This window comes from Tripterygium wilfordii, chromosome 7, assembly GCF_013401445.1.
Source record: "Tripterygium wilfordii isolate XIE 37 chromosome 7, ASM1340144v1, whole genome shotgun sequence".
In the NCBI taxonomy this organism is placed as follows: domain Eukaryota; kingdom Viridiplantae; phylum Streptophyta; class Magnoliopsida; order Celastrales; family Celastraceae; genus Tripterygium; species Tripterygium wilfordii.
The window spans coordinates 3,152,666-3,170,014 of NC_052238.1; the positions used below are offsets into that span (position 1 = coordinate 3,152,666).

The following is a 17,349-nucleotide window of genomic DNA, read 5'->3' on the forward strand; positions in this document are numbered from 1 at the left end:
TCCAACCCAAAAGAATTAGAAATTATTGGAATGCCGTCGGTTTAAAATTCGGGCGCTCGGTCACCGCCCTTCAATTTTCCGTTACGCGGACTTATTTTATTTCATACGGCATAATACGATTAATAACAGAAAAACTAAAAAAATAATATTATTTGGGAACGTAATTGTAAAGTTTTTACCAAATTTTATAGCCGAAGTTAGGGTTTCACGTTATCTCTCAATCAAAACCATGATCAAACTCCTCAGTCTCGAACTCTCACTGCACCGCCCTCACCGAATCATCCCTTCCTTCACGTAATAATCCCCGCCTCAATTTTTCTCTAAAGAATAGCTGCTGCAATTACAGGTGCCTCTCCTTCTCTGTCTCTCTCTATACGTATGCTGTTGCAGTTGCCAGGCTTGTGTTTCTTGCGGAGATGAATTAGAGAATTTGGTTTGGCGTCCAAATTTTTGTTTGCTTGAGTTTGTATTCATTCGAGTTTGTTAACTGTTCTTGCATATGTATGTAGAAACTCAACATATTCATGGTTCTAGAACATACTTTTATTCGCTCCAGGCAAGCAATTTTTTTCATCCTTACATCGTTTCATCCACTTATTTTATGTATATGAGTACTGCAACATATGCCGACATGCGTGTAGATGCGCTTTTTGTATGCATGAACAGTGTATGTGGTGATGGTAAACGCAGAAATACATGTTTGTGTGTTGGTATCCCTACATACAAATATGCATGCATAATATATGCATACATACAGAGTTAATTACAATTATAGTATTGGTTATGGTTGGACTCCCGACTAATATTATTCGAAGTTTAATTTCTTATGGATTTATTTAATCTGATTTCTTTTAATTTGTTAGTGTTTTTATGGATCGAAGTTGGGTTACTTTTTTCTCCCTACATGTTTTTGGATATTGCATGAGGTATTCCGTTGTTTATATGATATGCAGATTTCAATAGTTCTTGCTTCTCCATAGGGGAACAAAACTTGTGGTGCACTGTTAATGTAGTGGGCTGACAAATTGAGAATCCAAATAGAATGTAGTATTGTACAGTGGTGCTTGGATGTTCATGTGATTGATATGGAAGGGGGCGTGGGACATGGTGTGATGGCGGATGATGGAGATGCTGACCCTAATGAGGGTGGAGAAGCAAACATCTTTGGAAATGCCTCAACCAATGATGAAGATGGAATTGCTGGGCCACACGAACAGATGGAATTTGATTCTGAAGACGCTGCTAAGACTTTTTACGATGAGTATTGCAGACGCGTTGGTTTTAGCTCCAAAGCTGGTCAATGTAGTCGCTCTAAAGATGGGACAGTTGTTGCTCGGGAATTTTTGTGTGGCAGAGAAGGTTCGAAAAGAAGAAATGCTGATAGTTGTGATGCGATGCTTAGAATAGAGTTAAAGGGTCAAGGCAGATGGGTTGTCACAAAGTTTGTGAAAGATCATACTCATTCCTTGGTAAGCCCTAGTAGGGTGCAAAACATTCGGCCCCGAAGGCACTTCGCTGGTGCTGCGAAGACTGTGGCTGAAACTCAGCAAGGTGGAGGAATCGTTCCAAGTGGTGTGATGTATGTGTCCATGGATGGAAACCGTGGATCTGTAGATTCAAACCATGGAGTTAGGAGCACTTATTCTGTAGTGCCAAATCGGGCTTTTGCTCAAAAGAGGACTTTAGGGAGGGATGCTCAAAATCTGCTGGACTATTTTAAGAAAATGCAGGCAGAGAACCCAGGTTTCTTTTACGCAATACAACTTGACGAAGATAACTGCATGGCTAATGTGTTCTGGGCTGATGCAAGGTCAAGGGTGGCGTACAGTCATTTTGGTGATGCAATTACACTTGACACAAGGGGCAGAGCGAACCAGTACAGGGTGCCATTTGCTCCATTCACCGGTGTGAACCACCATGGTCAGTCAATTTTGTTCGGTTGTGCAATACTACTTGATGATTCTGAGGTTTCCTTCACTTGGCTGTTGAAGACATTTCTTACGGCAATGAATGATCGCCAGCCTGTCTCTATAATCACTGATCAAGACAAGGCCATACAGACTGCAGTTGCTTTGGTGTTTCCAAAAGCCCACCATTGTATTAGCAAGTGGCATGTCTTACGAGAAGGTCACGAGAAGTTGGCTCATGTGTGCCATGTGCATCCTAATTTCCAGGTTGAGCTTTATAATTGCATCAACTTGACTGAAACTATTGAGGAGTTTGAGTCATCTTGGGATTACATCATTGATAAATATGACCTCAGAGGACATGGTTGGCTTCAATCGTTGTATAATGCTCGTGCTCAGTGGGTTCCAGTATATTTTCGGGGTTCCTTTTTTGCTGTAATATCTCCGGATCAAGGATTTGGAACATCCTTCTTTGATGGTTATGTGAATCAACAAACGACATTGCCCATGTTCTTTAGACAATATGAAAGAGCCTTGGAAAATTGGTTTGAAAGGGAGATAGAAGCAGATTTTGACACAATTTGCACCTTGCCAGTTTTGAAGACGCCTTCACCGATGGAAAAGCAGGCGGCAAGTCTTTATACAAGGAAAATATTTGTGAAATTTCAGGAAGAGTTGGTTGAAACTTTTGTATACACTGCCAATAGAATTGAGGGTGATGGAGTAGTTAGCACATTCAGGGTGGCAAAATTTGAGGATGACCACAAGGCATACATTGTCACATTAATTTATCCTGAAATGAGAGCGAACTGTAGCTGTCAAATGTTTGAATAATCGGGTGTTCTCTGTCGTCATGTTTTGACAGTTTTCACTGTTACAAATGTTCTTAAACTACAATCTCATTACATCTTGAAACGGTGGACAAGAGATGCTAAGACTGGAGATGTAATAGGTGAACATAGTGGAGACTTACAGGGGCACGAGTCTTTGACATCACGGTATAACATTCTATGTCGGCAAGTCATGCATTATGCTGAAGAAGGGGCATTAGCTGCAGAAACCTATAATATTGCATTAGGTGCTCTCAGCGAAGGTGCAAGGAAGGTTGCTGTTGTAAAGAAAAATGTTACCAGAGTTGCACCCCCTAGCTCACAGGTTAGTGGGATTGGTTATGATGACAGGAAGACTTCTACCTCAGAGTCAGACACAACCCCGTTGTTATGGCCACAACAGGATGAAGTGTCAAGGCGATTTAATCTGAACAATGCTGGTGCCCATTCTCAATCTGTTGCTGATGTAAATGGTCCGCACATGGCCCCAGTGTCCCTTCACCAGGAAGATGGCCCAAATGAAAGCATGGTATTGATGAAAATCTTTGTTTTCATTAGTCTAGTAGTTTTCACGCAAAAATTAGGTGTTGACTTAGTTATATATTGGCCTTATGCTCAGGCGGTTATTCCTTATCTCAAGTCAATGACTTGGGTTATGGAGAATAACAATTCAGTGCCGGGGAATAGACTTGCTGTGATCAACTTGAAGGTATGTTGAGATAAGCTAAACTGTATGAGAAGTGGGGCACTATACTGTCCTTAACTTACTTTACCATGAAATAGTTCATTTGATATTTTTCCACCTAGACAGGACTGCTTGTATTTGTGTAAGTATTTCAAACTTTATTCAGGTGTTTCGTTGATTTGGGTTGCTATAGATTATTTGTGCAAAATAAAATGATGAAGTGAACCGTAAAGCATCTTAGTAATGCCTGCCAAGTGATGAAGCCCTAATTGTATATCTATTCACTTACAACTGCTGCAGTTGCAAGACTATAGCAAGACTCATTCTGAATTGGAGGTTAAGTTCCGGCTCTCAAGGCCCTCCTTGGAACCCATGTTGAGATCTATGACATATATTAGTGAACAGCTTTCAACACCAGCTAGTCGGGTTGCCGTCATCAATTTGAAGGTATCTAAATCAAATCTCTAAACCCTTGGCCGAAACAAACCATCTGATGTAGGTGTCTACAGTGATGAAATATTGTTAGAAGTATTCTTAGAGAAGTTTTGGAAATTCTCAAGGGATAAACATGTACTCTCTCTCTTTTTTTCGTTCCTAAAGAAAAGAAGTATGCTTTTTGATTGTTTTCTTAAGTTTGAAGTTGTTCTTGTCATGAATTGCATAAAAAAAAATAGAGTAAAGACGTCATACTATAACTTGTCAATTCATTTATTTTAAGAGTGTTGGGCTACTAATATATAACATATCCAAAAAATGCATGTAACATAAATGCGAATACTTTGTTGGATGTGTGGCCACACGAGGGAAGACAGGATAAGAAATGAGATCTAATAAAAACCGTTTAAGATGGTGTGGGCATATACAATGTAGAGATAGCTGTATGCTTAGGAGAATTGAGAGAATTTGTATGAGAGAGTAAGAAGCGAAAAGGAAGATCTAAAAAAACATGGCTTGACATAGTAAGAAAATATATTGATTCAATAGCAGTTGACGAAAGTATGATCCTCAATAGAAATGAATAGCGGAAACGAATACACGTAGTGGATTTCATTTGATTTTCTCATACACTTATGTAATGAACCCCAAACTTTTGGGATAAAGGCTCGTAGGATGATGATAATTGGCCGTGTGGATGGTTTAGGATAGTAGTAGCAATCTTCTTTCCTAGGACTCGTTGAGAGTTTAAAGATTAGACAAAGATGTATGATGAAACTAGCTGAAGATGTTAAGATGTTTGGTGTGTCGGTATGAAAACTTGAGAGAACTAAAAGTAGAACTGTAGGAGAGGAGACATGAAAAGAACACGGAGGGAATTGATGAAAAAGGAGTAAAGGACATGATATCATGGGATTAGTTGGGATATGACTTTAGATTGGAATGTATGTCTGGAGGGGAATCTACACGTACTTTCTTTTGTGGGTTCCTGTAGTGAGTCCTAATTTTTTTTTGGGATTAATGCTTTTACCATATTGATGATGGTACTGAAAAGGAGGGTTTTGATTAGTTGCTGTAGTTGTAGATATGTTGCATTCTTTGCAATAGGGTTTTGCAGTAGTCGAGTATTTGGTCATGTAAGACAGCTTGTTGAATATTTTTGGAGGTCACTAGGTTGGGGATTTTATCATGACGGTTGAAGTGGGATACAAAGTGTAGTGGAAGGGTCCCAAGTGAAAAAAGAACATGATCATGTGAATGTCAGGTTTCCATTGCATCTCTACTCATGGGAGTAAAACTATTGCTTGCATATTTTCTATAGTATTGATTTCTTTGAGGATTGAAATGGTAATTTCCTTATCTTGCATGGTTATGTTGTTGCCCTTCATTTTTTTTTTTCCTTTCATGTTTATTATGTAGTTGATTCAATGGAGGTTTTTTTTATTTTCATTCATTTCAGCTTCACGATACAGAGACAACCTCAGGAGAGTCGGAAGTTAAATTTCAGGTGTCCAGGGATACATTAGGTGCCATGCTGAGATCAATGGCCTACATCCAGGAGCAGCTTTCAAATGCCGTATGCATTCTCTTCATATTCATATTTGGACTTTCCTCCTTTTTTTTTGCATGGATTCCACTGCTTCCTTGGTTTTTTTGACAAAAATAGTGACTCAGTTAGACAGCCTGCAAAGATTATTTTTGCATTAAATGTTTTGTGGATTATTTGACTCAACATTGAGTTTCACTGGAAACATAGATGCTAATGCTTTAGAATTGATGCTATAAATATAAAGCTCAAGACAGAGATGTAGTGTTGTTTCTTTATTTACAAATCGTTGCTGCTAAGAATACAAGTCTGAAGTCTCAAGTATCTAGAATGGATAATTCCATTTCGGTCATCAACTTTGTTTTTGGGTGTTATAGGCCAAGAGTTTAACTGACAAAATAATGTGTTTCATTTCAACTTTGTTTATTCATTTCTTAGTTATAATATTGGAGTGTAGCTGAGAAAATAAAGAGTTTCGTTTTTTTTAGGAATATTATTAGTGAACAGTTTTTGGCTGGATGGCTGGTTTTGGATGTTTATTGACCAAAGTGTTCATTAATTTGGTGAAATGGGTTTATGTTCGTCATTTATGGATCCCATTGTTCATTGGTGGTTGTTTTGGCTAGAGAGTGCTGCTTTGCCAAGAGACTTTTGTTTCTGAAACCACTGTTACAAAAGTTGCACTGCGCCACAAGCAGAGCCTAAGTCCAAAGACTCCAGTCATTGATGATGTCTTTGATTCTTCTCTATTATCTTTCCTTTTAGATGACAGGCATTGCTCAACATTCTACTGATAACAAGACTGCTGGTAACTTAGGACCAGAATAATACAGATCAGTTAGGGTTTTCCTACCCACAATTTCTGAAGACATATATCAATATATTCTCTAAAATTTCATTGGAATGAATTTCTTCATGTTCCTCATCTCCCTTCACCAGGTGGTCAATTATGTTTTGAAGATGGGTTAAATGGTGTGGTATGGGCTAGGTTCATAGGTTACCCAAAAAAATTGGTCTAGGTTCATAGCAATTATTAGATAAATAGCCCGAGTCACATAAACTGACCCTCATTAATGTTTATTTGACCTTCTGCAGTTGTTTTTAGTGTTTCTTATCACTTATTGTTTCAGTATTCTGATAATGCAATTTTTCACAATTTTCTTTCATGATCTGCCGTAATGTTTGTAACTGGGTGGGATGGCCTTGGGGCTTTGATTGATTTTAGATTAGAGCTTTTACAGTCCATGACTTCTTATGTCCCAATTTATCGTCATATAGCATAGTCCCCCCCCCCCCTCTTCTAATCTCTACCCTTCCTGTTACTTTTAGGCTATATATTATTTAATACCAATCATGGGACATTTCATTTGGGCAGGCTGAGCCTCAACCCAAGTCGCAATCAAAGAAGCAGCGGAAATGAACATATTGAATAACTTATCATAGGTTTGTGCGCTCACATATCTCATGGATGGGAAAATAGGCCATTGGAATGTCTGAGTAGCACTCCCAGTTTGTCGGGTTTGCTCTTCGTTTCCTTCTCCCTTTTTAAAGTAATTATTTTCCTTCATTTTTTTGTTGTTTTTGTTTTTTGTAGCATTATTTTTGTTGAATTTCTTATTGCTTCCTCTGGCATGTGAGTTTGTTGTGCAACATATTTGTACATTTGACATGTGAAATTGAAATCCAAAGGCTTTCCGTTCTTCAAAGAAATTGAAATCCAAAGGGTTTGAAGAGTTCAATTTTTAAGGCTGTTAAGGATGTATACCCATTGTAATTTTTGTTTTGTTGGACTCCATAAACTTTCTTGACTTGTTTAGATTGCTGTAGATGTCATAATAGATGAGTTAGCGTCTGTGAACCCCGAAGAGACTGCAGTTATGGGTGAAGCAAAGCATCAAGGCCACTTCACCATTTTGGCATTCCCCCACAAGAAGTTGCATTTTTGGAAATTTGACCTTGATAAGCTTCTAGGGTAGAGCATTTTTCCAGAAAGCAACTACTTTTAGGGCACTTGGAAAACTTTCATTCAACACGAGCCAAAGATCTTAACACAGGGTTTTAATTGCTGTGGCATTAGTGAGAAGCATTTTGCTTATCGAGCCGTTCCTGTGATTGGTAATTCATCTCATACTCCCAATTAAGTGTGTATGTTTGCTTCTTTCCACGCTCTCTTACTTGAAAGCAGGATTGTATTTTTTTTGCCTTCAGATTGGAATGCCGACGGAAATAGTGGAAATGCTATGGAGGCATGGGAACAAGTACTCAGGTCCATCATATATAATTGTTTATGTTACTTCAATTCCATTAGATTAGAATTTTATATGTTGTCTGCATGCTGACATTTTTGTTGCTTTTTTGGTAGCCATTCAAGTGTTCTTTTTTATTTTTCTGAAATTTAGATTGCAGTAAGTGAATTATGATCTTCAAAATTTGTGGTTCCATGCTCTGTTTCTTGCGTTTTTAATATTGATAAGTTATCTTTTTGTGTTCTGTATTTGAGAATGTCAGAGCTGCCATGCCAGGGGAGTTGAGGAATTTCATAGTTGATCTTGAACGGTTTGTTATGTAGGGTTTAGCTGGAACAGTTGTGGTTAGTGGACATTCAAGCAACCATCGGACCCGTGATCTTATGATTTATGGTCTATGGAGAAGAAGATAGGAAGTACTTGATATACGGGCTGATTCGGTTGGCACTTCAGCACTTGGCATGCTACCACTAATGCTTGCGATGACTACTCAGTAGTCAGTGGTCAGAGTGGGTTCGGGCTCAGCCCAGATGTAAATCTTTTTTGAAAAGTAATTTGGGCTCAAATTTAGTTGTGGCTGGCCGAACTGGGCCCACTGTTTCGAGCTAAATGCTCGGCCCAAGACCGGCTCCAACTTGGTTGGGCTTGTCAGGCTGGCTGATGTTCCAAGCCGAATATTCAGTCCAATCCCAACCATATGTCCTTGTTTCTAAAATTTTACTTAGCGGGCCAAAGCTAGCCCAAATTATGATTGGCCTGGCTGGGCCCATTGATTAGACAAAACGCTTGGCCCAAGATTTTCCCAAACTTTGTTGGGCTGGCCCGATCTTCCAAGCCCAATATTCAGTTCAAGCCCGGCCCATAATTTTGCTTAAAAAACTCTTGGCAGTTCAAGCTGACCAAAACTTAGCTGAGCCGGGATGGGTTTTGGGCTTGCCATACTAGGCCAAAATTCAGTTCAAGCCCGGCCCATGTTAACATGACGGGCAAATTTTGTTAGGCGGTTTGTCAAGCCGAGCCGAGCCCATTGGTTCGGGCTAAACGCTCGGCCCAAAATTTGCCCAAACTATAGGCTGGCCTATCATTCAAGCCTAATTTTCAGTTCAAGCCCAGCCCATATTTAATTTTTTAAAAAATTTTCTTCGAAATTTCATGGCGGGCAAAGCTAGCCAAAACCATGTTAGCCCAAGCTTGGTTAGTAGAGCCGAGCTTTAAGGCTAGATCTGAAGCCCAGCCCACGGCCTACAATAAGAGCGTAAGCTCTGACTCTTTCCAAAACGAATGGGCCCAAGGCTAGATCTGAATCCCAGCCCATGGCCTAAAATAAGAGCCCAGGCTCAGACTCCTGCCAAAACGAATGGGCCTGTCCCGCTAGGTTCAGGACAGATGATCAGATCCATAGCCAATGCTGGTCTGTAATCTGCAGCATTGAGTTGAAAATAAAATCTCGAAAAACAGCAAATGCTACGAATAAGAGCCCAAGCTCAGACTCTCCAAATGCTACTGAAATACAGCAAAAATAAAAATATAGAAACTATACTATTATCCACATCCATTTTACAAGGATTACTAATTTGTTAAAACGTTTAAATCCACCATCATACTACGTAAAAGAACATTATCTCAAGTCAGTAAAGCCAGCGGGGCCAAAAATCAAGGTTCAAATCATTCACGTGTTTCTGCGGGTAAATTGCAGCAAGCACAAAGAAAAGCCAAGCACTTCCACATCCTCAAGAATGCACACCATGACACCAATACTGACGATCTACAAACTCCTGTAGTCTATAACAGTGACTTCATCCTCTGGTGCATCAAGGTCTTGATAGCTGCATAAAGATAAAATGCAACCAAGAGTTCATAGCATGGTTAAAACAGCTATATTTCTACAAGTCTAGCAATCAATGACCTAAGAAATTCGTGTTCAAAAATTACCCTATCAAAGCAATGCACTAAAAATCAACTCTTGATACTTATAAATTGACACATCAACCGGCCAGAACAATCTAGGAGACAAAAGCCACTAGACACTGCCCAACTATATCAACACCGATCATAAGCACATCAATTTTTCTTGATGTGATACATATTTAAGTACAACTCCTTTTTTAAGAATTCATATTGCCCACGGAGCGGTGGAATACAATAGGTAGAGTGCCACTATACGGGAAGGTAACCCTACCAGTGCTGCTTTGTTTGTGGTAAAGCCACGTGATTGTGAATTTGTGATTTGTGATTATGAAAGAGTTAGGATTGAACCTACGACCTCCAGTCTCCCTAAGTTGAACTCTAGTTTCTATGTGAATAAGTTTTGTACTTCTGCAAGTTGGGAATAAACATCGAATAGAATAGACATCTAGTATACTTTCTAAGTGATCAACTAGATTTTTAATCCCTCACTTACACTTGTTTGTGAGGAGGTCGTACATTTCACCAGACTGGGACAGACACGTCCCAAAGATCTCCCCTCTTCTGGTTATATACCCAGAACCCCTGCATACCTATCTTCTACCATAAGGCCTCAGGCTTCTTATTCTTCGTTTCTATATCTTGTAGATCTTGTCCGGAAACTACCTTTGCCTTGCCTGATGCTTTAGCTTATACTGATGCACTCACCCCAACCTTATCTATCAATCCCAATTTATATAGCTTGTTAAACAAACTTTATCAGACAAACATTTTTTTCCAATTTCTTTCACATTACCCATCCGCTAATTCCTTCCAATTTCACCCGTATCTTTCTTTCCTGTCAGGGTAGTTACCATATGACATTAGTCTTGGATTGTGTTCCATCAATTAAAACATAAATGTCTGACAAGCATGACACTAAGATCTCACCAATTTTTTTTTTTTTTTCATGACAACAAATGAAAGAAACGTAAACAACTTTAAATGGCCTAGGCCTGAGAAGGCCCCAATACAAAATTACCTGCGTATACGTCGAGGATCCTGTCGAAAGCCTGGCGGCAAAATAATTGGGGCTGGCCCATTTAATTGCGGTCCAGGCCTCCCATTTCCACCACCGACTTCAAAAGGAGGACCACCACCCTGCTCTCTGAACATCTGCATTGCAACTTCAGGAGGAGCAGGGACAAAAGGACCAAGAGGACTGCATATACATCATATTTGCCACCAGAGGGTGAAAAAATATCTAAAGAATAACACAAGAATAATATCATTTCAACAAGAACATTCTAAGGCAAATTGTAACCTACCCAGCACCAGGGACAGGCATCAATACTGGTGGAGGTATATCCGAGGGGAAAGGAGCACCAACACGCATTCCTTGTCCGCCAAAAGTATCATACATATGTTCGTCAGGGTTAGCCCGGTCAAGACCATCATTATTAGACTGAAAGTCAACAGACTGCAAATCGGCTCTCTCATATCTTTCACCGCCGTTAGCTCTGTTATCGCGTTCCCTACGTCCACCACGTTCTTCCTTCAGTGGACCCAATCTATGTCTTTGTGGTCTGTCTTTCTGCACAAGCAATATATCATCAGACAAAGAATGGCAATCAATAAGCTATTCAGAGAGCAATAAAAGAACGGCACTCCTTCATAAACTACAAACTCAAACCTTGCACACCAGTGCATGAGGCTATTTTACGTAAGCACCAGATCATACTTTGAAGTGGTGACAGAAACTGAAGGAGAACCAGGAGGCCACATAGCATCACTTCTTAGTTATTCCACCATTTCACATATAAAGCAACTAGGACTACGATGTCTATCGATTAAATAACCATATCGGTAATATTTGATAAATTATAATATTTCCAGATTACGAACGAGTAACAGCAGTAAAAGCAAATCAAATCAAGCTAGGCTGTGATGACTGATTTGGTAAAAAAAAACTAAATCATGAAGCTGTTCTTAAGGCGTAGATAGTAAACTTGGTTCTCAAAAAGCTCATGCTTATAAGATGTAGGCACAGAACTGCCATGCTAGTCGACCACTCTCTTGTTAACTTTTGACATGAGCACAGCGCATTACAATGATGCTTCTCTCTCCACATAGAATCTTCTTCAGAAAAAAATAATTGTGAGATGCTCAAGCAGACGTGACATAAAGGCAGTCCTTGTGTCAGAGTCCACGGCTTTTTTGGCAACCAGCATAATATTCCTTAAACTCATCAATTATTATATACATTTTTCGTAATAGATGTAAACGTAGTAAATAACTTTAATGACAATACACTTTCCATTGAGTTCACTGGTAAAGAACAGGGTGAAAAAAAGCCATGGATAAGAACCACAAGACAAAGTTGCCACAGATTTTGGTGGGTGTAAACACCAGTTATACATAGACGCATTCTAGAAGCAAGCCTATATTAGGTATAAACTACTCTTACTACAGTACTAACAACTCAGAGAGACCAAAGCTTTAATCTGTATATTGATTCCATACTGTTTTTTGGTTAGTTTAGCCTGAGACTTAAAAAAGAAACAGGCTACTCACCATTTATGGATTTTTCAATCAGTTCTAGATAACAGATTCTAAGATTAGGAAACAAAAGAGAAACAATATATCTTTTCATACCGGTAGAGATTGTTGCATTACAGGAGTCCCACCAGGCGCGTCTGGATCACTGTAATCGACAATGAAATGTTTATCATGAGATCTCTACTCAACAAATAAAAAAAAAAGAAATATTTTCTTGGCAAAAAACAAAATCATACAAGTTTACTTTTTTAGTGCCTCATGATCTAAATCAGAAAAGTCTGCTTACTTCATGTAGTTCTGAAAATACAGCTCTTCGCGAACTTTGGAGGTGACATCCGTGCCAAGTTCCGGATGCTTCAATTTAAGATGTTTGTGCACAAACTCGGCAGCATGAAAAAGCTTGGTGCAACCCTTGGCTCCACAACCATACTTCCAACCATACTTTTCATCTCTAATCTTTCGGACATACGGATCCAAGGCTTCAACTGCAGCAGCATCTATCTTATCCTTAGCAGTCATAATTTCCAAGGGGTCTTGGCCCCTCAACCTGTCTTGCCAGCGGGAGTCAATATTTTTTTCCCACTCAGCTCCATTACTGCTAGAATCAGAACTCTTTCCATCTCCTCTAACATGCCTGAGACCCTTAGCTTCATTTGTTTCGACATTTCCATAGTAATCCAAGCCATGGATACGCCAAAGATAAGTAATGAGCGTATCTAGTAGTTCAACACCCTCTAGACCCTTGACCGAAGTTAAGCCCCTGATAATGATAACTGGACCAGTGGAGCCGCCATGGGATTTGTCTCTACTAATTTTGTCACTATCAGATCCACATAAAATATTTTCCTCAATTCCTTTTTCAGAGTCAAGCTTACGTACAAGGGCCTGCGCTTGTTCAACATCGATTTGAATTCTTCTAGGTTCAGAGCTAATTGGATGAGCCTTGGGAGCAGTAGAAATATCAGCTTCTTTGGCCACTAGCCGACCATGCCGTCTCCTTTTGCCACCAGCATCTACTTCATCCTCAGAATTTGGATCACTAGTTTGCCCTGATTTGTTAGAAGAGGAGACGTTTATGCCAGGACCCCTGCATCGTAGAAAAGTACAATCTAGTAACATTTAACAAATACAAAAAGGTTTTCAGGTATGCATCAGTAACTTGAGAAGTGCTGATCTTACAAGTCCAACGATCCACTTTGCAGATCAAGCAAAAAATCTTTCGCCAGCTTTCGAGAAAGTTCATTCCTCCTAAAAGATAGCAGACCAAAATTACAAATAGGAAAAAAGTCCAAGACTCAGTTGGATAATAAGCACCGCCAATAACATATGCAGACAGCCCAAGGAAATCATTTAAGCTGCACACAACTTAATTAAACCCACTGATTATTATAAATGGATCAGTAGATACCTTTCTATGACAGCTAGTAAATTTGTTGGATGGTATTTGTCTCTCAACCTATGTTAACAAAGAAGGTATGATTAGAACAATGAAATGAACTCCATTCAAGAGAGGGGGGGGGGAGCAGAAATTTTCCTCATTAAAAAGTAATAATCAGGGGCCAAAAAATGTTGTGAGGTACCATTCCTCATCTTTATGAGCGTCAAAGAAGGCTCGCTTCTGAGTTGAAATATACTCAGATTTGTATTCTTGATATCTGCATAATGAAAGGCCAGGTATAACCATATCAAAAAAAATCAAAAGCTGGACACATAGTTCAACCTCAACAAAACCATTCTCGCTGCCGTACCTACGCTCAGCTTCAGCAGGTAGTATATCATCTTCAAGCTCCTGAATGAATTGCTTGTATGACATCAAACCTTCTCTGTAAAAACAATGAGTTACATCACAAGATTAACAGCAAATGACACTGAAGGCCCACATATTACTGTCCCACATAAAGTTACAATAAAAAATAAATGGAAACACAGGCGTGCAGATGCAAAACCACAAAATAGGGAGCAGGAGAGAGGTTTGATAAAACTTTCAGAAATTAATTGATCATACATAATCATAATAAGAGGAAGATCATGGTTGTGCTTAGACAAAGAATCCTGTAAAATTTAGGAACAGATGAATTTTGATTGTTCACTGCATCATCGATTCTTCAAAATTATACCAAAAAAAAAACCATCTGGGTGGAGAAAGGCAGGGAAAAAAAAGAAGGAAAGCTGAGGGAAAGAATTTCACTATCTACACAATTACAATTACAATGGATGGCTTCATGCTGAACCAAGCATAATCGGCCAAAATACAGCAAGTAGGGTAAGCGAATTTGATGTTCCCGAGCCCAGAGAGGAAATGAGTAGGACTCATTCTCTCCATTTCACCAGGAAGGATCAGAGGTTTGGTTAAAAATCATGAAGAATTATTAGAATTTAAATTTCTATCCAAAGATTAATAGCACGTTCAAACTCAAAACATGAGTCAATATCGGACGCATGGATGGCCTTAAAATAAATATTGCAAAGCCAAAGAGAGGAAAAGTATAAATGGGTACCTGTAGTTCTTCACCTAATTTTAACATTATTAAGTTCATACGATAGGAACTGCAAAATTATATGTTGTATTGGGATTAAAAAAAATTTCAAGAAGGCGTTTGAATTAATTATGAAGGACATGCTTTGACAGGCAATGATATCCTTAAATATACATAAAATTCTCAGGTAAATGTATTCAAAATGGAATTAATTATAATAAGGTATCATGAGGGGGAAAAACAATCACGTCAAATAGTTCACAGCAAGATCTCACACTGATCTAATATAACGAATTTAGAAACGGCACGTTAAATTGTATTGGAAGTTAGCTAAATTCCATATGATTCTAAAATTAGCAACAGCACAAATTTAGAATCATTAAATACGGTGGAATTTTAACCTTTGAGTACTGCCTGTGTTGGAAGCATCACCATGACCACGGCCTGAATCCCAGTCTGCAGATGTACATAAGCTATATATTATATCACATTATCACTCACAATGTAGTGCTGAAATCATGGTATTGCTAAGAGCTATATTTAGTATTTGTTCAGTCATCACCAAGGAAAAAAGAAACAACACGAAAGGATGTAAAGTTACCAGAAGGACCACCTTGATAGCCACCAGATGAGCGACCAATGTACCGGCCATGGAGCCTTTCTTCAGTATAGCCTGGCCTTCCGCCCATATCACGATCATAAACACCAACATAATCATAACCAAACCTACACCACCAATGAATCAAATCATTAAACATGAGCAAATTCTGCATGAGTCACCAACTAGGCCGAAACTACAAATTATCAACTAAAAAAGAAATGATACACGGAATGATGGTGGTATAGAACTTAAAGTCAAAGCACACTGGAGGTGACTACACCTCAAGCAAACATTTCCCTTTATCAATTGTCAAGGAGCTGAATTTGCATACCTATACGAGAATATGTCGTAAGAATATAATGAAAGGTACAAAAGTAGAAAAGGTGTCAAGATAGTCCTCTCAGCTCTCATGTACTAACAGAAGAACAGAAGGACCAATACAATACCCTTACGAACGATGTAAAGAAAACCCTCAGCTGCAACAGTGCAACCCACTCCCAATGTTTAAAAATAATTAAAAGTGAATTAGTAAAAAACTTTGATCCCTAAATAACAGCCCTCATAAAAAAAGGAAAAGTAACCCTCGCCTCCATCAATCCATTTCCATTTGACATGACGATCCTCACCAAACTGTGAAAGGTAAATAAAAGAAGACCTGCTTCAAAAACATCGTTAACTATGTTTTGGTAGCCATACACAAACATCTAACAATGGCTACATGTTGCATACTCGGCCCCTTAGCATGTGAATAAAGTCAAACCATCCCTTATGCCCTACGTTGTTTCCATTCCCTCGGATGTTTGAATTACCTTATTACCTTAGCTTAGCGATGCCTTTTATTTATTAAGTCCAAAGGAACATCAAAATGTAGGAAACAAAACTTGAGATACCTTAACACTGCATTTTCCTAATAAAATAGCGTACCTAAGCTAATCTGGAGACTGCATAAGTAACAATGGAAGAAGAATAGTGAAAAGGAATTCTGATTCTGACCAGAATGCCAAAATCTGGAAGAGTACAAAATCATGCTTCTCTCAGATCAGAAAGTAACTATGCACCACGCCGTCAAAACAAACCAAGCAGATCACCATTTAATCAATCAAGGGACTCACCTTCTATCGCCATGTCCAAAACCTCCTCTAGGGCTCCCTCGCCTGGGCTCGTACCCGCCATCCTCCCTTCTGGACCGCTTGTAGGGAGGGGACCGTCTTGGGGGAGGCGAGTGCCTCCTATCCCTATAGACAGGAGGCGGAGGACTCATGCTGGCCCGCCTCTTATACTCTCGCTCCCTCTCCCTGGGAGGCGGAGGGGGAGACCTGTTGCGATCATTGTACTCTCGACGGTTAGGAGGACGGTCGAGGTCCCGCTCATCACGTCTCTCTCGAGATTCCCTGTCGCGCCTCCTGGAAGTCTGTTGCGGCGGCTGCTGCTGAGGCGGCGGTGGAGAGGAATCCTGAGGTTCTTCGGCGGACTTCTCAGTTCGATCCCGGCTACGGTCGAGCGAATGGACGGGAATGTTCATGACTTCGGCCATTGAAGGTTTGTAGAGATATGGCGGTGAACCCTAGAGTTAGAGAAGATGATAGACTGTAATCACCGCTTCTGCACTTCTGTGAGGCTGCGCGGGTGTGCTTATGGACTGGTTTCTACTTTCTATAGACGATTTTGCTCTCTCTATTTTCTCATCCGGTCAAGAAATGGCGCACTAAAGCAAAAGTAACAAATTACCGAGTTATATATGAGTTACCTTACAAAAAGAGAAAAGAAATCCAGAACCAGGAGAAATGGAGGACGGTGCACCAAAATATTTTTACAATTTTAAAATTAATAAATATAAAATATAGGTGATTTAAATGGTTATATTTTAATTTATCTTAAACTTTAAAAATACCTTAAATTTTATCTAACGAATATATTTGATAATTTCTCAAAAAAAAGAAGAAGAATATATTTGATAAAAATTTATTGATAAATTTAATTATCTTAAAGTCTCGTTCATGAGATGATTGAATTGAGGGAAAATGATTTTTTTGTTAAGACACCTAAGTTTAATTAACTATACAAATAATATGAATGTAATTTTTACGCCTGAAAATATTAAAATTTTGGCATTCGAGAAACTACTCAAGGCCAAATCTAAGTAATTATCATCTAAATTAGCTGTTATAGCTATACACAA

The 17,349-nt window shown here is 39.1% G+C and overlaps 2 protein-coding genes across 3 annotated transcripts; one reads left to right on the forward strand and one right to left on the reverse strand.

Annotated features, from left to right (window-relative positions):
• Positions 1-165: 165 nt before the first annotated feature.
• Positions 166-7,786, forward strand: LOC120002157 (protein FAR1-RELATED SEQUENCE 3). Its single transcript, XM_038850764.1, is given in 6 exon segments — positions 166-346; positions 954-3,266; positions 3,357-3,446; positions 3,723-3,869; positions 5,317-5,433; positions 6,779-7,786. Coding segments are annotated over 5 exon segments (2,580 nt in total). The 5' UTR covers positions 166-346; positions 954-1,085; the 3' UTR covers positions 6,824-7,786.
• A 1,327-nt stretch (positions 7,787-9,113) lies between these two features.
• Positions 9,114-16,875, reverse strand: LOC120002363 (serrate RNA effector molecule-like). 2 transcript variants are annotated; one of them, XM_038851097.1, is made up of 12 exons: positions 16,283-16,875; positions 15,183-15,295; positions 14,971-15,025; positions 13,841-13,915; positions 13,673-13,747; positions 13,501-13,548; positions 13,272-13,340; positions 12,379-13,179; positions 12,189-12,237; positions 10,862-11,127; positions 10,576-10,755; positions 9,114-9,475 (listed from the first exon to the last, which is right to left on the reverse strand). In XM_038851097.1, exons 1-12 carry the CDS (start codon positions 16,702-16,704, stop codon positions 9,415-9,417), a joined length of 2,214 nt encoding a protein of 737 aa, XP_038707025.1. In that variant the 5' UTR covers positions 16,705-16,875; the 3' UTR covers positions 9,114-9,414. The 2 variants fall into 2 exon arrangements, with proteins under 2 accessions (XP_038707025.1, XP_038707024.1); XM_038851096.1 differs by having other exon boundaries at positions 15,171-15,295.
• Positions 16,876-17,349: the final 474 nt, after the last annotated feature.

Bases quoted from the DNA above. Each gene is read 5' to 3' on its own strand.
- LOC120002363 (XM_038851096.1), bottom strand. From the start codon at position 16,704: ATGGCCGAAGTCATGAACATTCCCGTCCATTCGCTCGACCGTAGCCGG. The intron at 13,748-13,840 runs GTACGGCAGCGA...TTCATTATGCAG, and splicing joins CCTGCTGAAGCTGAGCGTAG to ATATCAAGAATACAAATCTG. The intron at 10,756-10,861 runs GTAGGTTACAAT...ATGTATATGCAG, and splicing joins ATGCCTGTCCCTGGTGCTGG to TCCTCTTGGTCCTTTTGTCC.